This window comes from Passer montanus, unplaced genomic scaffold (genome assembly GCF_014805655.1).
Source record: "Passer montanus isolate IOZ18808 unplaced genomic scaffold, ASM1480565v1 scaffold47, whole genome shotgun sequence".
NCBI classification, from domain to species: Eukaryota; Metazoa; Chordata; class Aves; order Passeriformes; family Passeridae; genus Passer; species Passer montanus.
Genome location: NW_024369596.1, coordinates 6,617,240 through 6,645,224, shown reverse-complemented (window position 1 = coordinate 6,645,224; position 27,985 = coordinate 6,617,240). Strand labels below are relative to the sequence as shown.

The 27,985-nt window shown below is 47.8% G+C and overlaps 1 protein-coding gene across 6 annotated transcripts in view; it reads left to right on the top strand.

The window, feature by feature from the left end:
- ARHGAP32 (Rho GTPase activating protein 32) overlaps positions 1–27,985 on the top strand; it is a 238,680-nt gene that overhangs the window by 128,658 nt on the left and 82,037 nt on the right. For 5 of the 6 annotated variants that reach the window (XM_039721962.1, XM_039721965.1, XM_039721964.1 and 2 more), the window contains one exon: positions 14,524–14,610. In XM_039721962.1, coding sequence (XP_039577896.1) covers positions 14,524–14,610 — 87 coding nt within the window. Of the gene's footprint in view, positions 1–1,516; positions 1,561–14,523; positions 14,611–27,985 lie in introns of those variants that run through there. The other variant, XM_039721968.1, reaches the window with a different exon arrangement.

Genomic DNA, 27,985 nt, shown 5'->3' with positions numbered 1-27,985 from the left:
TGTCCCTTCCCTGCATTGTTAGAGAAATAAACCTGAAAAGTGGGGAAAAGACTTGGAAAATCTGTTCTCTGCAGATTAAAAACTTGTGGGAAGTTCCCGCTGTGTGGTATTACTGATCCACACCACTCTGCTAACCCTGCTGGCTGCTGAGGTGATCATTCCCTGGCATTTTTGGGCTGTCCAGCCCATCTCTGACACTGGCAGTCTGAAGCACAGTGGCCTTCAAACAGAGCATCATCTACAGTAAAATAGTAAGTGAAATGCAGGACTGAATTCTGGCATATTCAGGGTAAAAGCTCTTCATGGCTTGTGGAAGATGAAGGCTCTGACAGGAACCTGCAATTTCTGAGAACTGACTTGGACTGCAAAAATTGCACCTGAATTTGACAAGGGACCTCTGTGACCAAATGTAGTAAAAGCACGAGATTGTGCTGGGAAAGTGTCATATCTTAATATTTTTGTATTACCATAATTATGGTAATATTTATTACCATAAATATAGTAATATTATCATAGAGAAGAGGGGGCTAATGGAATTCTCTCCCTTTGGTGGTAAAATCATCACCAGGCAGGGGTGGGCTGGCTGGGGTAGAAGTACTTCCATGGCTAGTGATTCCCAAAATGCCTCTTCCTACAGAGAAAGGACTAAACTTGGATGTACTGGACTGGAAGAAGTGGTGTGGACTTGCAGTAGCACGTGGTGTGGTGTTCATGAGAATAGTCACTCTGTTAAATTACCACTCAAATTTAAAAATTGAAACCCACACTGAACCCAGGATTTTGGGTCTGTGGGGAAGGGGGTGATGTCCCTGTCAGTGGTGATGGGGTCTCAGGTGCTGAATGCTAAAAGCCAGCCAGTGAATAATGACCTGCAATGTTGGATGTTGCCGATGAGCCTCATTGACTGTCACACCCGGACCTCTCGGACACGCAGACGTGTCCAGGCTGTTCACTGGCCAGGGAAGGCTTTGACAGCGAACTTTTCCTCGTCAGATGCTCGTGCTCCGTGGGGGCTGTGCAGTGCCCGGGCTCTGGGCGCACATCCTGCAGCGCTCCCGGGGAGCTCCGTGGGGCTGCGGCCCCGCGCGGCTGCCGGCCGAGGGGAAGCGGGGCCGGCAGGGATCGGCCCGGGCTGTGCTGGCTCCCGGACGTGTGCTGGCACTGCTGTCCCTGCTCTGTGTGCCGCTGTGAGCACAATCCCCGCACGCATTCCCTGCCTCCCGTTTCTCTTGGCTCCCGCTGAACTGCACGGCTCGTCCCGCGGGACCTTCCCAGTGCGAGAGCGAGCGGCGCGGCAGGAGCAGCCGGGTTTCTCTGCGGCGCCCGCCGAGCATGAGATGGGCAGCGCGGCGGGGGCAGAGCCCCGGGGCCGGCCCTAGGAGCGCTGGGCCGCGGCCCCGGGCCGGCAGCGCGGGCAGGGCAGGGCCCGCCGGCCCCCAGCGCCGCGCTCCGCAGCCGCGGCTGGCCGGGATTGCTGCCGGCAGCCTGCGGGGACACCCGCCGCTGTCAGACCGCCGCTCGGGAGCCCGGCCGTGCGAAGAACAGGCCGTTGTGGCGGGGGTAAGTAGTGCACAGGCTCGGAGAACCTCCTTGCTCTGAGATCCTTTTTGTTTGCTACAGTCATCAGGATAAAATAAAAGCGGCTGGGAGGGTGCCTGCAGCGTGGCACCAAGTGCTGCTGTGGCAATAAAGAGCGATTCAGATTCCGCTTTAACAAGGGGTTTTGCAGAATCTTCAGAGGTAGTTCAAAACGGGGGGAGGTGGTTGTATTTTTGTGCAGACTGTCTTCCATGACAGATTTTAAAGCTCAGGATAATTCAACTTGTGGTTCTCCTCCCAGAGATTAACCTGTGGCCTTTGGGAAGATCTTTTTGCAGTGAAGAAGTCAGTCTGAAAGCCGTATTAATGAGGTATAGGGAATTAGCTGGGAGTGGGGTGGGGAACATCCCAGCAGAGCTTTCCTGCCTCAGGAGAAGGGAATGGCTTTTGAGAGAAACGTTTTTAAACCTCTAGTGCATCTTCTATTAAGCAGAGAAATGAGAGGCCAGCATATTTTCTGGTGCTAAATGTGTTCCAAACTACTGCTAATAGTTCCTAGGACATACCCTTTATTATGAGGGTAGGGGTAGCAAAGGAGATTTTACCATTTATTTCCCCTTCTTTATTCTTTCATGCACCTTAAAAAGAATCTTTTGAATATAAAGGAATATCTGTTGTCAAAGTGAGTATATATTGACTCTGAACTTTTGCCTGGATAATTTTGTAGATAATTTTTCTGTGTTTCTGAGGTAGCTGTGTGGGTATGTGAAGCAGACTTGGATAAATCTTTCATCAGGTGCAGGGACACGTAATGCTCACTTGGATGTTGAGCTGACAGGAGCCACAGAGCAATCTGCAGTCGACAGAGAAGGGTTAGGAGGTTACATGTATTTCTTCAGTCATAGCCAGTAAATTATTAACCAGACAAAATCAGCATCTGGACTTTCTAGGAATGACTTTTTTCTGTGTGCCACCTCTGGAGTCTGTGCCCTGGGAGCTCGGTGCAGCTCCAGGCTCTCAGTCAGCAGCACAAGGGGGTGCTCAGCATCTCCAGCACTCTGCTAAACCCTTGTGAGAATTGCCCTGCTCCTTGCCCTGCCAGGGTAGGGCTCTGTAGCTGCCAGGATGTGTCCCAAAGCTCCCTTTGTGCTGGCTCAGCTCCTTGGCTTTTTTGTAGGAGTCTTGGACTTAAACCACTTCCTATTTCCTGCCTATCTTTGCTCCTTGCTTTTCCTAAGGGGCACTGAGGCTTTCATCCCTTGTACCCAGATTTGCATATGTGAAGAGAAGGAATCTCCTCAGACTTTTACCCCTCCATAAATTGGTCAGGCTGACACCTTTCATTTGGTTGGTGGTGCTGCTGGTAGAGCACCCGTGTCACTCAGAGCTCTGAACTTAGTGTTTACCATGAGTTAAAGAAACTGAGCGGTTTTTGTGTTATATTTCTCTGTGTGTGTTTGGCTGAGCAGAGTAACCAGGATTATTTGGACTAGAAGCTTTCAAATTCCTGCACAGTGTGCATGGCACCGCTTTTCACACACAACATTCAGCCACTCAGAGATTTAAATTAATTACTTGGGATCCATTTGACTTGTGACTTTTTCCTTACACTGATTCCTTACAGTGCACATCTGTAAATTACCAGGGTTCCCTTCCCTTCCCTTCCCTTCCCTTCCCTTCCCTTCCCTTCCCTGTTAGGATTTCATGGGGAACAGCTGAGTGGTCTCTGGAGGTACCTCCAGTACTTCCCTCCAAGTACTGCACAGCTCAATGGGAGCCAAGTCTCAGGAGTTTGAAACAAAACAAGAAGTTCAAAATCCTCTGCCTGGTCCTGAAATGCTCCAAAAGTTGCTTTTTGTAAAGTCACTCAAATATGTCTTCAAACTCTTTTTACATCAAACCTCTCTACTGGTTTATGGTACCTGGAAGTGTCTGTGCCAGGAATTGGTGTTATTTGTAATTAGATTTTTGCCAGCAGTGCAGTGTTAACAGGAGCTGGTGCCCACAGCCATTTAGCCCAGCCTTGCACTTGCTTTTATTGAGGAAATGTTTCATTTATGCTGTATTTTTTTAATGGAAATTGAATTTAGAAGGGATAAGTTGTGCATTCCAAGATTGTTTTCATTTCCTTATGGCTGCACCACAGTTATTTCCTTTCCTTGGGAAAAACAAAGCCCCGGGGATGCAGAGCTCAAGGTGAGGTTGGCCAGTGATGGAGCTCTGGGAACAAGAGCAGGACATCACATGTACTCCTGGAATGGGCTGTTTTCCCCAAAAAACAACATAACAATTCCATCAGCAACATGCCATAAAGGAGGCTCTGTGTGTGCTGGGCCAGATGCATCTGGGCTGGGCTGACCCTGCCAGCTCTCCGTGGAGGAGCTGTGCTTTGCATTCCCTCCAGAGGTGTGCTGGCAGAGCTCTGTGCTTTGTGCTTGATCCCACGGATGTCTCTTGGTGGCCAGAAGTCACAGATGGGAGTCAGTAACAGATTCTGCTCATTTATTTTCTGGTTTTCTGTCCCTGGAGCACGTGTCCGTGCAGGGGAGCACAGGGAGGTCGCTCCTGTGCCCTGTGGTGTTGGGAATGGCCTGATCACCCCCCCTGGGACCAGCTTGCAGGAGGGATGTGACTGCCTGGACCAGCCCACGCTCCCAGCCAGGCTGGGGCTCTGGCTCCCCAGCTGTGGCACAGTTACTGAGCACAGGGACTTCCTAGGCTGCCACTCTGTAACTTCCCACTCCTTGTAAGTCTGGTGAGAGAACAACTTCCTGTGCCCGTGGCTATTGGTTTGAGAGCCTCTGCTTAGTGTTGTGTTCCCTGTTGTCTCTTGAAACCCCAGAGGAAGTTTTTGGAAGTTGTGTGCCCCTAAAGGAGAAGGAACTGAGGTTGTAATGGAAGCAAAAAAGCCAGCGGGAAAGAAATCTGTGAAGCAAATCTGCCAATACCTCTGTGTTTCTCCCATGCCTTCCCAAATGTCATTCCAAGTGACATAGATTCTGTGTCATAAAAAAAAAATAAAATCTAGGCTTCACTCAGCTAGGGTGAGAAGCAGTTCTGAGCCCAGTGGCTTCAGTCTGTAAAGTTCAACACTGTTTATCTGAAGGCCATGATTTCCATAGCCTGGAATCCAAGGAGTGTGGAAGTTTCTCAACACAGAGAGCTTTAGAGACAAAAGACAAACCCAGGAAATTCTGACCAGAAACCCCACAGGTGGCAGTGGAGCCCCTGGAGCAATCCAGGATGTTCTGTGCTCTGTGCCAATCCCCGGTGCCCGAGGCCCTGCTCTGCCTGCAGCCGCACGCAGGGGTGTTCCTGCTTTGTTTTTAATAACCTCAGATATTTTAATTCCATGAAAACATTCTCTTTGCAGACGCTCAGAAGTTGTTTTTGCCTAATAGGGTCTCCAGTGGCTGCATCTAAGAAGTTTTTATAAATATTTCATCGCTTATGAAGATTGACCTTCTTACACATTTACAGGAGATAAAAGGGTGAGACCACTTGAGAAAACATTTGCAGCTTAATATGGGAAAATCTGAGGGAAGTGTCTCTGATAGAACTCTGAGATTTTGTGTCTCAACAAGCTTAGGCATCAAATAGACTTGGCTTAGGAGTTAAACAGACTCCAGCACTTATACAATAGTGGCCTGCGTTGGCAGCTCCACCTGGCATTGGGGATTGAAAGGGGGATCTTTCCACGTTGTGCATTTCTGACTGCACCTAGGTCAAGGTTACTCCTGATTTCATCTCCAGAGAGGCACCAGCTGGATCCCCTGTGATTCTCAGAGCAGCTCTACAGCAGCAGCATGGGGAGAACCCTCCTGTCCAGAACAGCATGTGAGACTGGAAAGGGTAAAATTCACAAGGAATTGCCTTTCCTTTCCTCTTGCTGCGTGCAGCAGAAGTGTGGCACTGGGCAAGTGTTTTACCTGGTTTCATATTTATTCTAGATTTCTCTCTTAGCTGATTCATATCCCTTAATGTGCCTTATCTTTTATGCTGTGTTTGGTGGGCCAGAGTGGACCTGTCCTGCCCCAGTCCCTGGAAATCTGAAAACCCAGCGGGTCAGATCTCAGATGCTGTGGTTGCAGTGGAGTTTTTGCGGCCACCTCAAAGTGATGCCCTTTCCTATACCTCTGGGAAGAGCTCAGGGAATGTGTATTTAAAAAGTGGCAGCAATTTGTCCCACACCAGGAGCTCTATTTTTCTGTGGGAGTCCAGCAGCCTCTTCTCAGTGTCCATACATTCCATCTGTGGATGCCACATTCCTGGAAGTGTCCAAGGCCAGGCTGGATAGAACTCTGAGCAAGCTGGGATAGTGGAAGGTGATCCTGCCCGTGGCAGGGGGTGGAATGAGATGGGCTTTATGGTCCCTTCCAACCCACAGCATTCTGGGATTCTGTGATTTTAGAGTTATTCTCTGCAGGAGTTTTGATTTTGAAGGACTTCAAGGAGTGTCCCAGCTGTTCTCAGCTCTCTCAGAAGCACCAAGATATGTAGCACTTGTGCATGACCTCACTGGATGCTTATATTAAAACCACAATAACCAAACAGCCCAAAGGAGATGTGTTCTTGTGCTTTTAAAGCACATATGGAGCCATTGCTGCATCCAGTACCTGTAAAGCACCCTGAGGGTCCTGCTGGGCTTGGGACCTGCCCTTTTCTCTAGCTGTTCATATTTATAAACCATGCTAGGATTTATTAGTCTTGAAGGTGAAGCTCAGATGAAGGGATGCTGACTGCTGAATAGTCGTCCTGCCAGAGGAAGAAATTTTCTTGTGTGATTTACAAACTTAAAATAATTCTGGAAGTAACTGCAGGCAAAACACAAATCCCACAAGCTCTTACATTGACTCAGTGTGAGTTCTTGCATAAAACCCAACCTCTGAGTACACCTGTGATTGGATAGGAATTGTGTCTGTTGGGAAGGGGATTTACTGTGTCCAGCTCTGGGGTTTCCCATGAAAGAAGGACCTGGAGCTGCTGGAGCCAGCCCAGAGGAGGGCGTGGAGCTGCTCCAGGGCTGGAGCCCCTCTGCTCTGGAGCCAGGCTGGGAGGGATGAGGGTGCTCACCTGGAGAGGAGAAGGCTCCAGGGAGAGCTCAGAGCCCCTCCAGGGCCTGAAGGGGCTCCAGGAGAGCTGGAGAGGGACTGGGGACAAGGGGTGGAGGGACAGGACACAGGGAATGGCTTCCACTGCCAGAGGGCAGGGATGGATGGGATATTGGGAATTAGGAATTGTTCCCTGGGAGGGTGGTGAGGCCCTGGCACAGGGTGCCCAGAGCAGCTGTGGCTGCCCCTGGGTCCCTGGCAGTGCCCAAGGCCAGGCTGGACACTGGGGCTTGGAGCAGCCTGGGACAGTGGAAGTGGGTGGAATGGGATGGGCTTTAAGATCCCTTCCAACCCAAACCATTCTGGGATTCCATCAGTCAATTTCACATCTATCCCTCGTATCCTCACACATTCCAGGAATGTTTTCTGTTGTACTGTGCTCGGTCCATGGGGAGAAAACAGGGTATGACAGATCACAGAATCTCCTGAGCCAGAGGGACCCACCAGGATCATCCAGGCCATCCCTGTCCCTGCCAGACCCCCCAACAACCCCACCCTGGGCATCCCTGGCAGCACTGTCCAAAGGCTCCTGGAGCTCTGGCAGCCTCGGGGCCGTGCCCATTCCCTGGGGAGCCTGGGCAGTGCCAGCACCCTCTGGGGGAAGAGCCTTTCCTGATCTCCAACTCAAACCTCCCTGGCACAGCTTCAGCCATTCCCTCATGTGTCACTGGGCACCACAGAGATCTCTTCATGGAGATACTTTGCCTCTTTACTGCAGAGGTGCCTTGGAGCTTAATTCCAGCATCCAAACCCTTCCACACAATGGTATCTCACACTCTGTACAAAACAGGCAGGGGAAGCAGAGAAGCACAGAAGTCTTGGGTTTGGAAGTGTCCTTAAAGATGGAAATCCAGCTGTCCTGGGAGAGCTGTGCTTGGATCTCTGCTCACCCTGGTGCTGATGGTGGCTGAATGTGGCCAGGCTGGCCCCTGGTGCTCCATGGACTATCCAGGGATAATATCCAACACTCCACATGGTTCAGATGAGGTGCAGCAAGGGATTTACTCACACCCTGGAGTAGTGATTACATTACATTACAGGAGACACATTTTCCTTTTTTCTTTTATCAAGCCCTATTTGATTGTCTGTGTATTTTTCTGCTGCTTTTTGAGCACTGTGTTGGAGTTGTCAAAGGGGTGATTTAGAATAGCAGGAGAAAAGAGTAGAGTCAGATAGAAAAATACTCTTTAAACAGGGCTTTCTTGTCTTTACTTTGATCATTACTTTAGGATATTTATGCTTGGGTAAAGAAACCACTCCGTGAAGAATGTTCTTTTTCGGCTCTGAAGCCACAGTTGAGGATGAGACGGGAAAGCAGGAGAAGATGGGAAGTGTGTGGGAGGATAATTAGTACATTTAGCAAGATAAAGCTGGAGTGAGGCAAAATAGGCCATATAAATACATTTATGCTGTCAGAGTAATTAGGTAGAAAACGTTTCCCTGTTTGAGAAGATTTGCCAACCTAAAATATCAGATAGAATAAAATCAAATTTTCACATGTATCAAAAGGCAGGTCTGGAAGATGTCCCATTACCAGACAAGATGCTGTGAGTAACAGCCTGGGTAATGAGGGTGAAGTGGGGCTTGGACCAGCAGGATAATTTAGGAACTGGTGTAGGATCTGGCTGTTGGTGACTAGAGCTGAGAGATGTGCTCAAATCTTTTCCTTATAATGAGGTAGTATCTCAGAGTTTAATCAGCTTTTAATTTCTTCAGGATTTGTTCCAAGGATATTTGGTCTTAGAATTATTGTTTTTTAATCAAACATGGCCATGTTTCATAGGGAAATGCTCCTGCTCCTTGCCCTTGGCCACTAGACAGACTCGCACACATTCCATGAAGGTGCTGCTGGTCCTGGGGCTTTGCCCTTGTTTGATTTGCTAAATTGCACCAGCATCAGAAATTAACAGACATGAAAGTGTGGTGGTTTAGGAAGGGGAAAAAAGTAATTCCTAATACTGTCAGAAAAAAAGTTATCAGATGTAACAGTGCTTTGGAGGATTAATGGGCTTTTGCCATGCCTGGGTGTGAGCAGCAGCAATTCCCATTGCTTGTGTCTGGCTGCCTTCCCCAGGGATTTAACCTGGAATTCCATCCTGGGAAAACATGACAAGATCATCAGCTGTCCTTGGAACAGTGACACAACCTCTGCCAGGAAAAGCAGCAGCCTTGCCACTGCCTTACAACTCCTGGCTAAAGCCTTGGTCAGCGTTCCTGCCATCCCCTGTCTCCTGGAGACTCCTGCAAATGTGAGCTCCTCATCCCACCTGGATCACTGGGCCAGGTGCTGCCACTTGGTTGTGTTGGATCACAGGGGAGAGGGTCTGCTAATGAGGCTCAACTTGCTTGTACTTTACCTTACAATAACTAAATTATATTCAGTATATAAGTACAGTTATACATTTATTGTATTTTGTATTATGGGTCTAGTTTATTATATATTATATTATTGTTTATTATACAAGTAATGCACTCATATTTATATGCATATATTTAGATAAATACCACAATATAATTATGTCTGTTAGGCTGTTGTAAATAACAATAATTAATATTAAGTAATTATTATTTTGAAGCATAGAGAAAGAACTGTAGGGAGAAGCTGTGTTTTTTTGTCTAGGGAGCTGGAAAGGGGCTGAGCCTGGAGCAAAGGAGGCTCAGGGGGGACCTTGTGGCTCTGCACAGCTCCTGACAGGAGGGGACAGCCGGGGAGATCGGGCTGTGCTCCAGGGAACAGGGACAGGAGCAGAGGGAACGGCCTCAAGGTGCTCTAGGGGAGGGTTAGATTGGATATCAGGGAAAATTTCTTCCTAGAAAGGGCTGTCCATCCCTGACACAGCTGCGCAGGGCCAGTGGTGGAGTCCACATCCCCCGGGGGATTTCAAATCCATGTGGATGTGACACTTGTGGACGTGGGTCAGTGGTGGTCATGGCAGTGCTGGAGGAATGGTTGGACTCCGTAATCTACTAGGCTTTTTCAACCTCAACAATTCTGTCATTCTCCATAATTCCTTTGGCTGGCCATGAAATGTGTGAGAAACCCTCAGGGCAGGGCCAAGGACAGGCAGGTTTCTGTCACCCTCTGCCTCCCAGCTCAGATGGTGACAGATATTTGTGATTGTCCCAATATTTTCCTGAAGAAGCTCCTGTTTTCTCCCTGTGGCTTGATCCTGTCTCAGCTCTGCACCAAGCGTGTCTCTAAAGCCTCTTGCAGGAGCCAGGCCCTGGTGAGCACACACAGCATCACCTTTGAGGTCTTGGCTTTCTGCTGGCTCCCAACCAGGGCATCATTAGCCAAGGAATTTAGGTGAAACCGGGGAGGTGCTGTGGAGACCGAAATCAGCTCCAAGAATTGTAGGAGTTATTTTACAGGGTTTTGCTGCTCTGTGGAGTGTTATTCCCTGGCTGTGTCCCAGGTCAGTGTAGCTCTACACTGATTCCACTCACCTGACATGAGAGGGAGGTCTCAGTTGGATTAATTTAATTAAAGTATAAAAGTTTACACCATTACCTGCACAGACAGGTTTGGAGTTTGGGAAGGATGATCTGCTCCTTCTATTTGGAAACAAGATTATTTTTCTAATATACAGTTCTCATAAATTAATTGTCATCTAATTACTGAATGCCTCCCTCATTAAATTATAACCTTAACGTTGATTCTGTTGGGGAGGGGGATTTGTTCGGGCTTTTTCTTTCCTTTTATGTTTTGTTTTCTCTTTCTTACATATTTTTATTTTATTGTGAGCTCTGCCACAGCCCTGTGTTACTCATTTGCTGTGATGTGCCTCAGTGCAATCAGTGTGTTCATGGCTTTATGAAGTAAGTTTATTTTATGAAGTTGAAGTAAGTTCCACAGACAAATCAAACCTACACTTCCCAGGCTTCTCACAAATCCCCCTTTCACCAGCAGAGCTGGATGATGGGGTTGATAACACTCAGGAAACAAGGAGATGAACGTTAAAGCTGGCTGAATGAGCTTCTTTTGACATCTGGGGCTCAGGGGCACCAGGTCTTACCTGGTCAGGATTTGGCTCATTGTTAGTAGCCAACAATCCCTGTCCTCTCAACAGATTTATGTAGTGCTTTTCCTGAGATTATTTTTCACAGCTTTTGATATTTGTAAGAGGAATGCACAAAACTCTGCAGTGGTTGTAAGTAAAAAATTGATTGCACAGATCTCAAGTTATCTTTTAATTATTTTTAATTCTGAATGTGCCATATCATAACTCAGCCTCCTGCTTTGTCGCTGTTCTTCCATACAAGAGGAATGACCAATAGATTTTGCTCTGCAGGAGACCCCTGTAATCAGTCCCCTTGTCACCCAGCTTGCCCGAGATGAGCCTCTATCTCAGACATGAACTACAGAAGCATTTTTAAGTTTAAGCTCCTTGTAGATGTGATCAGCAAAGTCTTGGCCAGCAAGTACTGCTCTTTGGGGCAAAAAGAGCCCAAAACTTGTGGTGCTAGTTGGCTGGTAGAGGAAAAATTATCTGCGTTGAATTCATCATCAGTTCTCAGTGGGTGTGTGCAGAGTGGGGGCTCCCAGACTTGTCCCCAGCCATGTAAAGACAAATTTGGGCAATGCCTTGGCATTGCTGCCCAGAAGAGCTGTGGCTGCCCGGGACTGTGGAAGGAGTCCCTGCCCAAGAAACCAGATGAGCTTTAAGGTCCCTTCCAACCCAAAGCATTCTGGGATTCCCTCATTCTGTAATGTTTCCAAGACTCTGCATTACCTGTACACATGAAGTGTGGTGTGACTGTTTTTAAGGCTTTCTTTGTGTATCATGAAATGCTACCAATGAAAAGTTTAGGATACTGTAAAGGCCATTGATGAAATTTGTCATATCCACTCATCCTAGCTAAGCATATATATTCCAACAATAAATGAACCTAATGGGATCTAATGCCTCATAATTGTTCATCAGGCTCAGGAGGTTTGACAGCCAATTTCAATGTGAAGAAGGAACATTGCAGATTATATATTGTAAAGTATATGCTGTTTAACTATGATCAGTTGCAATAAATACTATTTACAGATTATTTACCTCAGGAAAACACATTGGCACTGTTACAGGGATATCCAGCCCTGCTGGCTGCTCTGTTCTTTAAGAACACAAAAATCAATGTCCCACTTCGGAGCCAACCAGATTCTGCCCGTGAGTCATGTTCAGAGTCCAGTAAGGTGAGGAGAGGCCTGTGCTTTGTGCTTGGATTTCAAATCAAGCCTGGGGGCAACTGTGCTTTCCAGGATGTTCTCTTTACAAGGAATGCAGCAGCAGGAAAGGCTTTTAAACATCAGGACATCCATGATTTTTGGAAGAGCTTTGGTGCGTGTCTGTTGACAAAGCAAAATACAAACTGAACCACGTGGGGACAGGGAACATGAGCGAATATTCATCTTTGGGGGCATTTTGCTGTGAGGACAGCTGGACTGCAGGATAAACCCCGCAGATTGTCCTGTGTAAACAGTTTCTGTCTCTGTCTCAGCACGAGGCTGCTTGTGGGAGAGGAGCAGCGTTCAGCTGGCTTTTACAATTCCCCTCTGAAATCAGGGACAGGTGCATGGACCGTGGCCATCAGTGGGCTGGAATGTCCCACAGAGAGTTTGTGTGAACAGGGACTGAAAAGGGGCTGGCTGGCAGGGTGTGAACCCCCTGCATGTGATCCTGAGGATGGTCCCCAGGCAGCAGTGCCTCGGGAAGGAAGATTGCTGTACCTCAGTGCCCTGCTCACACCTCCAGCTGGTCACTGCTCTTCCTGAGCTCTGTGCAGAGCCCTGGCGTGGCTGGCGCCCAGCCTGGTGTCAGTGTGGGAGGTGATGAATTCACCCTGTGCCCTTCTCTTCCCCACGTTCTGCTGCACAGTTGGGCCCTGAATTCCTTTCAGAGAGCTCTGCAGTTGTCTCTTGGTGATTTTGTTACCTGGCTGTTGTTTTTTCAGGGCCTGTGGTGATGAGCTTGCTACTGATACACTCAGTGAAGGGACACCTGAAATTCCTTTGGGACTGGGGGGTCTGTGTGCTCTCAAGGAGCACAGGGGAGATTAGAGGATGGAAAACTTTCTCCAGGAGTAGGAAACCCACAACTGATACATAGAATCACGGAATTGGGTTGGAAGAGCCATTAAAGCTCATCTCACCTTCCCCTAGCCCAGGCTGCTCCAAGCCCCAATGTCCAGCCTGGCCTTGGGCACTGACAGGATCCAGGGGCAGCTGCAGCTACTCTGGGAAATCCATTCCAGGGCCTGCCCACCCTCCCAGGGAACAATCCCTTCCCAAAATCCCATCCATGGCTGCCCTCTGGCAGTGGGAGCCATTCCCTGTGTCCTGTCCCTCCATCCCTTGTGCCCAGTTCCTCTCCAGTTCTCCTGGAGCCCCTTCAGGCCCTGGCAGGGGCTCTGAGCTCTCCCTGGTTGATCCTTCTCTTCTCCAGGTGAACACTTTGAGTTCTCTCAGCCTTTCCTTACAGAAGGGCTGCTCTAGCTTTTAGATCATCTTTGTGGACTCTTTGAACCTGAGCTCCTCATACCTGGCAGACATGGCAAATACCTACAGTGTGTGTGAGCCTTCCTTTGCTGCGTGCTTTGGGTTTCCTTTGGCTGTTGTTTCAAAACTCAGTAGCACTTCAGATGTCACATTTGATAGCAAAGAATGATGGTAAAGGTGGAGGGATAGTGCAATACAGAAGCAGTCTTTGTGTTTAATTACATTAATGGCAGCAGCCTATGCTGATAATAAATTGTACAAATCTAAAGATCTTCTTTGGAGCAGAAATGTTGTTACTTATCTGTGTACAGCCATCAGAAAAGAAGTTAAAGTTCCAGGAGCTGGGTTGGTGGAGGGAGAGGGCTGAATCTGTGTGAGGTGGGACTTCCCTGCAGAGAGAAGGGAGATTCTGGCAGAACAAAGTTAAATAAATTCCCGTTGTCATGGTCATTTGTATGGAGAGAACTTTGCCTTTGTCCCTCTTTCATGAGGTGTCTCTCACTACCCACTTCTGATTTTCACTTGCTTACATTCATTAAATACAGCAACTTGGCATTCTTCTCAGCCTTTTTTTCATTGCTGCTTTAATTTGTTTCAGGATTTTTTTGCTCTTGGCTAATTGGGATTTTTGTACGGCCTTTTAATTTTTATGTACACATTTCCTTTATTTATTTGCTTTGCAAACAGTGTTAACTTGCTTAAGATTATTTGTAATTTCTGCTCTCAGAGAAGATCATTAAACATAAGCTGTTTTATGGGATAACAGGGCCAGGAGTGGGATGCTCCAGGCTTGGTCCATGTGCAGGAATGTCTCCTCACTGCTCTCACACAACACATCCTGATGATGCAGTTAATGACTCTGGGTGTGATGAATGGTACCATAAAACTCTGCTGAGATGAATTGCTAGACAGCACTGAAATTGGGGGATAAGTTTTATTATCTAATGTCTGCCTGAATGTATTACAAAAAAATTTTGGGGAGGGGGTATGGAGGTATGGAGAAGCTCTGTTCTATATTCACTATCCATGAATATTTATAGAGATATTTTCAGTGAACAATTAATTTTGCAGACTTCTAAGCTGGAGGGTTTAATTCCTGCCTCAAACCATTTGCCTCCCCGTAACTGTTTTATTTTTGAACCATATTTTTATTTTTAACCTGTCAGGTGAGCTTCCAGAATCCGGTGGCATTGCAGGGTCTGTGTGCCGAGTGTCTCCCCTGTGGCAGCTCCAGCCAGACAAGCCCTTCCCTGATTCCCTGATTGCCTGATTCCCCGGGACTCGGCGTGTCCGGGAGCGAGCTGTGTGGGTGCTGAGCTCCGTGTGCTGCTCTGGGCCTGGTTTGTTCCCTGGCTGATCCTCCTCTCTTCTCTCCCTCCCCCTCTGCAGCTCTCGCTCCCGGAGGAGCAGAACGAAGTGACGAGGAATGGCTGTGAGTCCAAGGAGCTGGTGTACCTGGTGCAGATCTCCTGTCAGGTAAATGCCCTGTTTTCTCTGCCCAGCCTGGGTTTTATCCTCTTTCCCACACAGCTCCAGAATGCTGGGATGTGACTCTTCCCTGTGGTGTGTCTGGGGTTTTCCACCTCTTCCCTGGCTCGGTCCCCTAGGGGTGCTGCCACCAGCACATTTCAGGAGAGGAGAAGGATTGAGGGGAGAAAAAGGAGAATGTGAAGCAGATAATCCTCACTGATGGCCAGGGATGAGCCCAGAGGCAGGAGGGGGTGTGCCCAGGCTGAGGGCACTTTGGGGGGAGCACGGACACCTGGACACACCAGTGACCCCACCAGGGAGAATCCCAGCCTGTGGGATTGTTGTTACCACAGTGTGCTGCCAGGAGTCTTGATCTGCTCCCAGACACCTGGCGTGGAATTCTCATCTCAGGATGCTTTGGGCAGAGGAATCTGCTGCTCTGTCCCACGAATTCTTCATCTGCTGATTTGTGAGACTTTGTAAAAGGCTACCTAATGGGTGTGTTTCAGTATGCTCAGCCTTTGTGGGAGATGCAGGGTGCTGGCAGGTTCAGTGTGGAGCTGCTGCCTGTGTTTGCTTGTTTTCCTGGGTTCAGGACAGCAGCTCTTCCCATGATTCCCCTCAGCACGCCCTGAGCATCCATCTTACCAGTGAGTACACGCTGACAGGTGCTGAATTTGCAGGGTCCCTGCTCTGCTGCCTCAGCTCTGTGCTCAGAGTGGGGTGTTGTGAGAGCTGTGGAACAGAGCATCCTGAGGAGCAGAGCATCCCACATCTCGAGGAGCAGAGCCTCTTGTCCTGTTCTGGAGATGGAGGTGGCCAGGCTGAGCTCCAGCAGTGTTAATTCCAGCAGGAATTCCTCTCTGTGGGCAGCTTTGACCTGTTCCTGTATGTGTTTATGAATGTGCTCTTGGGTAAGGGAAGAGAGGCTCAAGTGGACATCTCTCAGATTTGCCAGTGTTTTGGCATTTTTTGGGACTGTTGTAACCCCCTGGAGCCAGTCTGGCACAAAAGCAGCACTTGCCAGCCAAGCAGCCCAGGCTGACAGGCAGCACAGCAAACCCTGGGGGTGGGCACACGTCTGTCCCAGCCACGGGCAGGGCAGTGCCTGGCAGAGGGACTTCCAGGGGACTGTAGGAAATTGGAATTTCAGTGTGTTTTGAGCCCTCACATTTGGGGTACATTTGCAGTGCTCAGTTGAGGGATGAGCCCTGGATTATTCCCTGTTGGTGAGCCTGGAGAACATGGCAGTTTTTCACTAGCTCCAGAGCCAGTGAACTTCTGATCCTTTCCCCACCTGACTGACACCTCCAGAGATCCACAGGGTGCCCTCAGGTATAATCGTGTCCCAAACCCTGCAGAGTACCCCCGAGGAGGAGGGAGGCCCAGGAGCAGCAGAGAGCTGGGATGGGGAACAGTGGAGGTGAGGCCTGACCCCGCTCCTGTGGTGCCTTGCTCCCACTCTTCAGTGCTTTGCTGGGGTGTGTCTGAGGGTACAGGCATGATTTCATCTGTGTGGGGACAATGGGGGGAATTCTGAGCCTTGGCAAAGGGAGTTGCTCCTCTGTAGCCATTGTGCACCAGGCCCAGCTCCTGAGAAATTCCCTTCCCCTTCCCCAAATGAACTCAAATGGAAACCCTGGGATTTGGTCTCATCTGTTAAAGGATTGGTGTAGAACCAGCCACCTTTGTTTCCCTTTCATCCTTTTTTCCCTTTTTTCATTTTATTTTTACTTTCTTTTCTTTCCCTTTCCCTTACCCCCCTCCTTTTTCTCTGTCCTTTTTATATTCCCCTTTTTGTCTTTTTCATATTCGTCTTTCCCCCTTTTCCTTTTTCCTCATTCCCTTTTTTCTTTCTCCTTTTTCTCTTTCCTTTTTTCTCCCTTTTCTTCTTTCCCCTCTTCTTCTTTGCCCTTTCCCCCTCTTTCCCTTTTCTCTTTTTCCCTTACATTTCCTGTATTTTTTCTTTCTTTTTTCTCTTTTTTTTTTCTATTTTTCTTCTGTTATAAAGTACTCCCCCTGGCTAACTGGAGCTTCTCCCTTCCCAAGTCTGTGACCACCCTCTCCCACATTACTGCATGTCCCTGTCCCTCAGATCCATAGAAAGCTGAGACATTTGTGACATTTGGATCCAATGACCAGGAAGGTATGGGAGGAACTGCACAGCTGAGCATCACTTCTGCCATGGAGATCCTTCACCCCTGGCACCCCGTGGCCTCTCCCGTGCCCAGGGACAGATTCCATTCCATCACACGCTGGACACCAGCAGTGTCTGCATGGGGTTGGCTCCACAGGAGAATGGAATGGGAGGTGTGAAATAGCTCATGGAGTGATGGTGCAGTGGGGACAGATTTTGGCAGGGTGCATCTGGATCAGGCCAAAAATATTGAAGGGGGGAGGAAAAAAGCCTGACAACCAAATTAGGCTTTCCTCACGCTTTGGATGTGCTTCCAGCACTGGTGTTTGGGCACTGCAGCAGCCTGAGCTGTGTCCTGGATTGCTCAGATGGACACAGGCGTTTTGCTAGGGAGGCTGGACCCCATGAATGTAAAAGCTCTAAATTGCTGTGATTTGTTGCAGAAGCAGATAGCAAAGAGTGAGGGTGTTGCCATCCTGGCAACTTTCGATGGCAGACTTAGAGAAATCAGTTAAGCCATGGGTTTGGGGTAGTGCTGGCCTTGGCCAGTCTGGGCTGAGCAGACCCCCCTGTGCTGTGGCACATCAGATGGCATTTACTGTGCCATTCCCTCTGCAGCAGGCAGCACAGCAAAGCTTTGGAGCTGCAGATATTTCAGACATCCAGCTCAGCCTTAGCTGGGTTTGGCAGGACACCGCTACTTACACTGAGGGAATTCTATCCCACTCCTTCCCAGCTGTAAGTATCATTTTAGTGGTGTAAAGAGAATTAGTGCTTGATGCCTATTTTGCAAAATCTTCCCAGATAAAGTTTGAAAAAGCATTCTTTGGGAGATGTATTTGTGCTGCAAGTCAGGTTGTGAAATCCAGGCTTTGTGCAAGGTTCAGAGGAGGGGTTAAGACTCTGTTCAGCTTTTCTTCTACTTAAAAACCTAAAAAAAAAATCCAGTTTATTAGCTCTTAAGAAGAAGTGGGAATATATAGAGAGCTGTTTCAGAAAAGAGGGAAGATAGGATTCTTCTTTTGATTCCTTTGGAGAAATTTAAACATGAAAACTAGGAAATGACAAAGGGAGGGAATTAAATCCTATTGGGAAGAGACAATGAGGGGAAGGTTTGGTTTGGGTTTTTTTCAGCAATTCAGGTGGATTTTCCTTTTTTTTTTTTTCCAAATAAGATTGCACTGAACTTGCATTTCTAGAAGATAGATTTCAGGAGTTCTGTGAAAAGAGTTATATTATTAAAATAAAAGGGTCAAGTCCTGGAAGCGTGGTGTGAGGACTGTACCTGTGACTCCTCTGAACATGGAGACTAATTGGTAATCCCTGTGGTTCCTGGAGAGCACAGGGTTGGCTGAGTCCCCTGAGGAATTTGTGCTGTTCCTGCTGCTGTGAAAGTCCTTGGACAGTGTTTGCAATCCTTGGGAGTTTCCACAGGGATAAACAAAGAATTTGCACGGTCTGAACCACATTTAAAAGAGGTTACTTTGTCTGTGGAGAATAAATCAGCACAATTCAGAGCCTGCAAAAGGGCTGGAATGGGCTGATCCAGTCCTTGTAAGGAAGGCTGGACATGTGCCTTTAGGATGTTTTGGGGTTGGTTTGTGTGACATTACAGCAACTCCCTGTGTACTTACATAAATATTCCAACAGAAGAATGCCCAGTCTCAGCTTTTGTTCCGAAAAATGAAACTTGTAAATGCTGTTTACAATGTGAAATTTGTGGTGTTTGAACACCACAGGCATCATTTTTGCTGACATTTGGAGTGGCAGGGAGAGAACAAGGACTGTCTGTGGAGATGTTCACATTGAGGGAGGCTGGAACCTCCAGCCTTTCCCGAGGCTTTGGCTGCTCATGTCCCTGCTCACAGGTGGATTGCTGGGACAGGAGTGACAGGCACTGCTCAGCAGGGATGTCAGACTGCACAAGCACGAGCCGGGGCTGACACGGTCTCAGGGATTAAACAAGGCTGACTGCTGTGATGCCAGCCCAGCCACAGCACCTTTCCTGTTCCTGTTTTCTGGGGATAATGCCAGCAAAGGAAGCCTTTTTCTGCTCCAGCACTGGTACATTTCTAAGGCTGTTCCCAGAGCAGGAATTCTCGTGGTCCAAGCAGGGTTTTCTCCATTTTCCTGCTCCCAATTTCAGGCTGGCAGGAGCTGAGGCATTCTTGTGGCACAGGATGCCCCGTGCTGTGCCCTGTTCCTGTTCTTCCTTCCAGCAGGGGCTGTGTTTGCTCTGGTGGATGGAGCCAGGTCCCTTTTGCACCAGAGGAAGGCATTGCCCCCAGCCTCAGCCACTGGTCCCAGCTCTGCCCTGCAGGAGGTTCGAGCTGGGCATCTTCTGCTTGGAGAGCAGGATTTGCCAAGCTCTGAAGGCATCCCCATCCCACATTCCCTGTGCAGGAAGGCACAGAGGGAGGCCAGGAAAGGCAGGCTCCAAGGAGGAAGAGCAGGCAGACTCCCCCTCCCGAGGTGGTTTGTGGGGAGGAGAGAGTGCAAGATCCTTCCCACAGGGACGATGTCTGAGTCAGAGCAGCAATATCTCAAGTGTGGTTTGCTGGTTCTGGCTGCCTGGGATAGTCCAGCCTGGAACCACAGATAGCTTGCAGGAGGATTTTTGAGTCAAACATTCAGAATATGGTTGGGTTCTTTGTCTTCTTTATTAGTAGTTTCTGATTGAAACTCAAACACCTGGAGAACAGGAACTGAGTAAGTGCTACTTTGTTCCTGTGAAAAGCTCTTTAAACAGGTGACTGAAGGACAGACTCCAACTCACAGATATTTTTCTGTGTGCTTTATATACAAATAGACATACAGAGAGGGGAAAGCTTTCATGTCTTTTTTAAAGGGGTATATCTATGTGGAGCATCCAGGTGGATCCTACTCAGTGCAAAATCTGTTTTCAGAATGTGTGTTAACCTCCTTCTCCATGTTTATGTAGGATTTTCTGCCTTGATTTAGGATTTTACTAAACAAAACAGAAGCAGATAAGGGGTGCTTTTCTTAAACAGTAAATTTTCCCATGATGCAGCTTCCTGTCCCTACCTGTGTGTCCTCACCCCTTGGTCAGGGACAGTCTGTGTGTGTGCTCAGGGCTCAGAAAAGCTGCTCTGCTTTCAGATGCATTAAAATTCTGGTCACCATCATACCCTTTCCCCTGCCATGTTTTTTGTTCTTCTTTTCTGCCTCTTGGCACCACTTGCCTGAAGATGACTGGGGAAATGGAACTTCCACTGACAGATTGCCCACGAGTTTGATGCCTCACATGTGCAGGTGTTTGGAGGTGGAATAATGGAATGTTTGATTTGGAAAAGAACTGAAAGCCCATCCAGTTCCAGCCCCTGCCATGGGCAGGGACACCTTCCACTAGATCAGGTTATTCCAAGCCCCATACTGGGATGGGGCAGCCACAGCTTCTCTGGGCAGCAAATCCTGGGTATTTTGTAAATCCACAAAACCTTTTCAAAACCTGCCCACAGGCCTTTCTGGCTTGGATATTTCTACCCCATCCTTCCAGATGTTCACACATGTTGAAACCTCTGTCCTAAGCTTTTATTGGGTGTTGAGGGCTGTTTCACATTAGGCAGAAAAAAAGTAGCAGAATTCCTTGTTTCCACCCTGCTAATCCATCACTCCACGTGCTGTGCTCTGGTGGATCTGAGGTCACACACTGCGTGCCTCCTGCTCCCAGCAGCAGTAAATAAAAATGAAGTGACAGTGGGAATGAGAATTAATCAAGAATGCCTGAAGCTGGCAGGCAGCCTGCAGGGTGCTGCTGGGCCGTGCTCAGACCTCAGGAGATCCCAAAGCCAAGGTGGAGGGGCTTTGAAACAGCTGGCTCTGCTCCAGGTTTTGGGGAAGTAAACTGGCATCTATAGGGGTTGAATTACATCTGAACTGCTTAATTGAAATCCGTTACCCTGTAGCTGGCATGGTAACACTAAAGGATAAATGTTTTAGTAATTGGGATAGTAGTTATTAAGGGCGAGGGTTTGACTGGCTGGTGTTCAGGGTTTTTCTGCAGGATTGGGTAGGGCAGCACTCCCATCCAGCAGGATTATCACTGGGGTCTGCTGTGTGCTGTTCTGAGAGCAGATTCACCACACCCTTTGCTCAGCCTGGGGTTTTGGCCTGTGATTCTTTGATTCTCACACAGGGTCATGGAGTCCTTGAGGTTGGACAAGCCCTCCCAGACCATCGAGTCCACCCTGTGACTGATGCCCACCTTGTCCCCAGCCCAGAGCACTGAGTGCCGCATCCAGGCCTTCCTTAGACAGTCCAGGAACTTCCCTGGGCAGCCCCTTCCACCTTTCCCAGGAAGAAATTCCTCCTGGTGTCTGACCTGGACCTCCCCTGGCACAGCTTGAGGCTGTTTCCCCTTGTCGTGTTTGGACATGTCACCATGGCAGTGCCAGTTTTGAGGCAGAAGGGGTTGTTGTCCCTCCAGGAGCACACTGCACTGTCCCAGCTGCACCCGTGTGTCCTGGGGCTCTGGGCTTCCCTTCCCTGCTGGTGGATCTGCCAGGGCAGATTCACTGCTCTGCTGTGGAGATCCAGCCACTGCTCACGAGACATGGAAAATTACTGGCACCCTTCAACTTTGCTCTTTAATTGCTCTGTTCATGGATCGCTTCAGATTTTTTTTTCTCTTTCTAATTATTTAAACGTGTATTGTGACCGAAATGGGGTCAGCTCTTTGTTTTCTTAACTCTGGATGCATGAGATGCAGAACGAGGGTTGTAGCTGTGTGTGGATTTTGAATGGAATAATTAATTTATAATATATTTATAACATTGCAGAAATAAAAACTGTTGTGGAGCTGTTGGTGCTAAAGCACATTTTTCAGCAGGTAGGTGCAGGTGCACTTCACAGTGTGCACAGGTGTAGGTGCACTTCAAGCTGTCCACTCAGCATGCCGGGGACAGAGGCTTTCTGTGCTCGGACTCCAGTGGAGAAATGCTCAGGAATTTATTTGAGGGTAGGTTTTGCTGGGGAAAGAGAGTATCTGGAAATAACCTCCTCAAGACAAGAGCCTCCCACTTCATCAGATCTGCATGAGGCTGAGCTGCTGGGCAGTTCTTGGTCAAAGAGAATGTGAGGGATTCAGAACAATTTCAGATGGTTTTCCATGGTGGAAACCCCCAGCTGAAGGGAAGGGCCAGGCCCCGGTCTAGGGAGGGATGACGAGTGAGAGGGAAGGTCCTTTGTCAGGATAAAGTGCAGCATCACATCAAAGTGCTGTCCTGAAAGGGATTTTGGGAGCAGCAGAGGCTCTCACAATTCCATGGCCGTTTGTTAATGTCGTGTCCTTTGCCTTCAGACAGAAAACAAGCCCAGAATTAGAGATGTGTGCTTGTGCCCAGACTGTGCTCTGGGCTCTGGCAGTGAGGGCCCTGCAGAAAGCCATGGGGACTGTGATGGGTCTTGGCAGGGCTCCTGACCCTCATGTGGTGCTTTGGAGACAAGGCTGGGCCTGGCCACAAATTGAAGGGGACACTTGGGCTGTTCTCATGAGACACCAAGTCGTCCCCACAACTGAGCAGTGCTGATGCTTTGCACAGGAGCCCTTTGCCTACAATTCACTTGTTTTACAACTTTTCCAAGAGCAGGGCTTGGTTCAAGTTCAGAATGGGAGGAGGATTGGGGTGGATATTCTTTCCTGCCTTGGTGTTTGTTCCTTCTGGGGAGGTTTGCCAGTTTCAATACCTCTTTACCTGGGGAGGTGACAGGCTGTTGGGACAAGTCATCTAAAACGGTTTCATCCAGTCCCATCCTCTGCAAGGCTACAAAGCTGCTGTGGTCACCAGGTGATGCTGGGTGTAGGAGGCTGAGGAAGCAGCAGCAGACAGCCCAGGGAAGCAGTTGGGATGTTCAGCCTCAGGGTAGGTGAAGTTCACAGACCTTGGAACAGCATCTGCACTTCCAAATAGCAGATTCATTGCACACAAAATGCAGAGCAGGCAGGTCAGGAAAGGATGGGTTCAAAAAGGCTCTGTCAAGGCATGGAAACCAAATCAAAATAAACAGTGTGTGTGTAAAGGCAGAATCATTGACTTATGGGTCATTTAGGGTGGAAAAAACCTCCAAAATCATGGAGTTTAACCTTTGCCACAGCACCGCCAGGCCACCACCAATCCTCGTCCTCGAGTGCCACATCAACAGAATTTTTTTAGCTCTTCCAGGGACTGTGACTCCACCCACCACTGTTCTGGGCAGTCTCTGCCGGGGCTTGACAACTTTTTCCATTAAAAAATTCAGCTTAATATCCAACCTAACCCTCCTTAGGGCATCTTGTCCTAAAGGCACTTCAGTGGTAAATCAAAGATGCATCATCTTCCCCGTTTGTAGCAAATATTTACTGGCGCAGAGCCAGGTGGCAAAACACACAACCACAACAGTTTCTGAAGTTCTCTCCTACCAGTTACACTGAGTGCACATGGATTATTAAACTGATACTCTGAAGATAACTTGTAATGGAGCTGTCTGGGTAATAAGAGGGCTGCGAGTGCCACTGTTGCACTCAGTAAATGGAGGTGCTCTGCCCAATCCTGTGTCACTGCACAAATAAGTTTTGTTTAGAGGAGTCAATCTCAGAATTCTCTGGGGAAATCTTTGAGCTTTTTCCTTAAATTGTGGGGGCTTTCCCAGAGTTACAGAGCAGGTTTGGGCCCCAAGTTTGTTAAAATGCACAGAAATAATGCACAGTGTTGTCACTCTGAGTTGTGTCACTCTGAGGATGTGCCACAGGCTGGGAGATGGAGGCATCAGAAATAAACACAGACTGTATTTACCAAGACCATAGAGCAGGTTTGCCACCAAGGGCTCAGGTTTTGACAGATCAGGATTTTCTGTTTTCTAAATGGTGCATTATTAACTCACCTGTGGGTTAAAAACTGTGCCTTTATTTCACATGTTGTGGTTTAGGTTTTGAAAAGCCTCCATCAGGGATATTAGATATTGAAGATGGTCTGTCTTAAATATTTCATCTTCTGGGTCTTGGCACCACTTTTCACTCTTGCTTGGTAAAACTGGTGGCTGCAGCTGCCAGAAAAGCAGCTGATTTTCCATTTTGACTCCAGATTTGTTCACAAAACTGCTTGTGTTTCTTGTGCTTTCAAAATAATGTTTCACCCTTCCAAGCTCTGTACTTGAGGCTTGATCAGCTGCATCACTAACCCCCCTGCTCACAGATTTTTTCCCTGGAAATACTCATGGTTTTTATCTGTAACCTTGCCCAGAGGCATTTCTTACCCTGTTAGTGATATTTTCCAAGCACTGGTAGTGTTGCTTCATTCTGGGGTGTCAGGATGAATGGGGCTGGAAGGGAGCAGTGGCAGATACAGCAGGGTTTTGTTATTTCTGTGCTCCTGAGAGCCTGCTGTTTGTAAATGATGTGATGGATGTCTGGCCTGTGGCATAGCAGCCCTGATGGCGTCACGGGGGGTGTTCAAACAGGTTTTTGGGTTTGGACCTATAAAAAACCTCTTTTCTCTCTGGGAGTTTGTGTTTACAAAAACATGCTTCTGTGCTCTGATAATATATATATATATATATATACACACACACACATATACAATAGATATAATATATATGTATATACATATATATGTATACTTACACATGTGTGTGTGTATATGGATATAATCTATATGTATATACATATATATGTATACTTACACGTGTGTGTATATATATATATAATATCTATATATACACACATATATACATATGCTGATGCTGTAGGTGACCTCAGGCAAGGAATTTGGGAAGTTTTTGGAATAAGGAAAAAGGGGGAATGCCTTCCCACTGCTGGAGGGCAGAGAGAGATGGGACATTGGGACGGAATTGTTCCCTGTGAGGGTGGGCAGGCCCTGGCACAGGGTGCCCAGAGCGGCTGTGGCTGCCCCTGGATCCCTGGCAGTGCCCAAGGCCAGGCTGGACACTGGGGCTGGAGCAGCCTGGGACAGTGGCAGGTGTCCCAGCCATGGCAGGGGTGGCACTGGATGAGCTTTAAGGTTCCTCCCAACCCAAACCATCCTGGGATTCTGTGATTTTCTTTTCTTTTGTTTGAACAACCTCAGGTGAGTAATTTTAAAGGTTTTTTGTTTGTTTTGCTCTCAAGGCCAGTCATGGCTGCTGGCTTTGATGGAACTTTCCCCTGTGGTTGTGTGCAGAGCAGTTTGTGGCACATTTGGGCTGTGGGGTAAGGAGGGAGGTGTTTAATGCCTGCAAGGTCCATACAGTCATTTGTAGCTGTACATACACCCCCTCACTGCTCTGCTGCATGGAGGATGGTGGAATTCCAGCTCCCTGAGCTCTGCTCTGTGGCTCTAAAGGTTTTGTTTGTGGCTCCAAGCTCTCGTGTCATGACTGTAATTTTCTGAAGTGCAGAAAAGCAGCCCCCCATGCTGCGCCCACCCTCCCCTCACCCCTGACCCGCTGCTCCATGGTGGAATTTTGCTAAAGAGATGATGGATATGGAAGTGTTTAAATTACAGCATGGCAGGAGAGCAGGGATGTCACTCACATGTCGAGGGCTGTAAATCCTGGGTCGAGTTCAAGGTCTGTCAGGCTGCCATTCAGAAATGGGCTGGTTCTGGGAGGCAAAATGGCTCTTAGGTTTCAGGCACTCTGTGTTTGGGTTGTCTTGCTGGGCTCTTACTCCTCTGTACCTGTACAAAACCACTCACCCCCAAAGCCTGAGGCCAGTGTTTATCCACTCCTGGCAAAGCTGTTCCTCTGAGGGACACAGGAACCACTGGAGCTCGTGGCTGGTGTCCCCTTCACCCCAGAGAGCCACGCACACCTGAGGGGTGATTTCCCAAACAGTGAGGACAGACAGGATGACACTGCTGTCCCTCAGACCCAGCCCTGTGTCCCCGTGTGTGCTTTGGGGGCTCCTATCTGTAATTGGAATCCAGCAGCACAAGGAAGTCTAATTTACAGGGGAGAAAAACTGCAGTGGTTTCCATTAAAATATCTTTTTTTCCTAGTGACTGCAATTAATTGATAATAAACTGATAATTAATGCTGGGAGATTAATTTATGCTGTGGAATAAGGCTAATAAGGGTTCACCACATATTCCAGATTTCCTCCTCTGCCTTGTGCCCTGTCCATTTGTATTTTCCCTCCATCTTGTGCTTGTTCCTCCCTCATGTCCATGAGCTGTGATTCCAGGAGTGCTGAAGTTTTAGTGTTTCATTCAGAAATAAAATACTTTTATGTTGCCTTAGTGCAAACTCCCTTTAAGTTTTAAAGATTTATAATTTCCTTCAAGTTAGAATAACACACCAGAAGTCGTGGAATCACTTTGGTAAACAAATGTAAGTGTAGATAAAGCGACCTAAGGCACCAGCTAAAAACACTTCCTGGGTGAACTCCCCAGGATGGATTTTATCCATCTTGCTTTCTGTTTTGACTAAACCTCTAAACCATTTTCTGCTGTGACTTGAAACAGGAAAGGGCTGAAGGGTCAGGCTGGAATAACATACAGAGCCCGAGCCCCAGACAGCTGTAAGAGTCACCCATGGCAGAGTTAACCTGCCCTGCTGGATGCTGCTGCTTTTCCAGCCATTTAATCTGTGGTGTTTTCTTACTGAGGGGTCAAACTGAAGTGACTTTTGCCTTATACTTTCATCTCATTTTCTGCTCTTGCTCTCCATGTGGGCTGCAAGGTTCAGGAGAGCATCCATGTGTTCTCTCTGAGGAAATATGCATTTGAACCAGAAGAGAAAGGTCTATCCCTGTCTTAAAATAAATAAATCCTGAGTGCTGTAGAGCAAACCCAGTCAGACTGGGGGACAGGAAGGTTGTGTGTGCTGGAGCTCAGTGGCAGCCTGGCTGGCCTGGAGAGGGATTGATGGACAGGATGGCATCCTGCCCGCTGACACGGAGACAGATCCAGCTGGAAACAGGATTTTTCTTACGTAGCAAGATCTATAAATCTTTAATACAATTCTAGTGTGTAAGTTTTGTGAATGGATGGTACCACAAATCCTGGCAGCAGCTGGACCTCTCTTGCAGGCTGGGTGCCTCTCGGTGTTGCTCAGAGCACAGCAGGAAGAGTTTTCTGCCAGATGCTGAGTGGAAACAATTAAAGCCACCTACAAATATTCCAGTATGGAACTGGCCTGGGCTTAGGGAAGCCCCAGTTAGAAATGAGCACGATTCTTGTACTGATAATTGAAGAGTTTAAGGGATGAGGGAGCAAAGTGGGCTTTGACTAGGAGAATAAAACTGCAGGGAATGGTTTAAAATTGCTTCCTCTCAGATTTTCAGTGGGTAATGTCTGTCTGTTGGTAATGAAGCCATCGCTGAGCTGCAGGAATCAGGACGGGCTTGGGAAGAATGGCATTGGGAGTGACACTGCTGCTCAAGTGCCACAGGATTGAGCTGGGCTTAAGGGAGTAGGAAACTACTCCAGGCTGTGGCTGCTCATTGTCCTCCGCAGGCCATTTGATCAGCAGAGCTAAAAATATTCCTTGTGGAGCTGGGCTCTGGATCCCTGTCCCTCCCCATCTCCTCCCGTGCCAAGTGAAGCCCAGGAGCGTCTCTGATCTGTGATCTTGCAGTGCTGGTGCCACTGATGGAGGGCTCAGCTCTCTGGCTCACTGGAAATTAAATCATCAGTTCAGTAGTCTCCAATCACTTCTTTAGCATGACATTTCTCCTTGCTTTGATAATCAAAAAGGATCAGCAGCTCTGTGCAGAGGCTGAAATCTCACCAGGCTCTCTCTCATCGTACATTTAATCCTGCCCAGCAGAGCGATGGAGAACAGATCAGGATGGGAAAAGAGTGGGGATGAGACCAGGTTTTCCATTCTGTGAGAAATTCCAGATTCTTCATGATGCTTTTCATTGTCAATGTTTCTGTAAAAAGCAACATCAAAAAATACATTGATTTTTTTTTCAAGAGGAACTTGATTTTAAGTCACTGGTCAATTTTTCCTTCTAAAGATCCTGAAAGTATTTAATGGCATTATTGAAATATTCACTTGATATTTGATTTTTTATTTTAAAGAACTTTGTCACAGCTAGGTTTGCAGTTGAAGGTCTGAATCTGGGAAATCGCTTTGTGCTTAACTTCACCTCTTATGTCCCACTGGAGTGAATGGGATTTAAGCTTGTGCTTCTGTAAATCAGGATCATTAATAATTAAGGAAATGAAAAGTAATTATTGAATTAGAAAATTAGAGGCTGATCAAAAATTTATTTGAGCAACAGTTTATGGAAATAATTAAAAC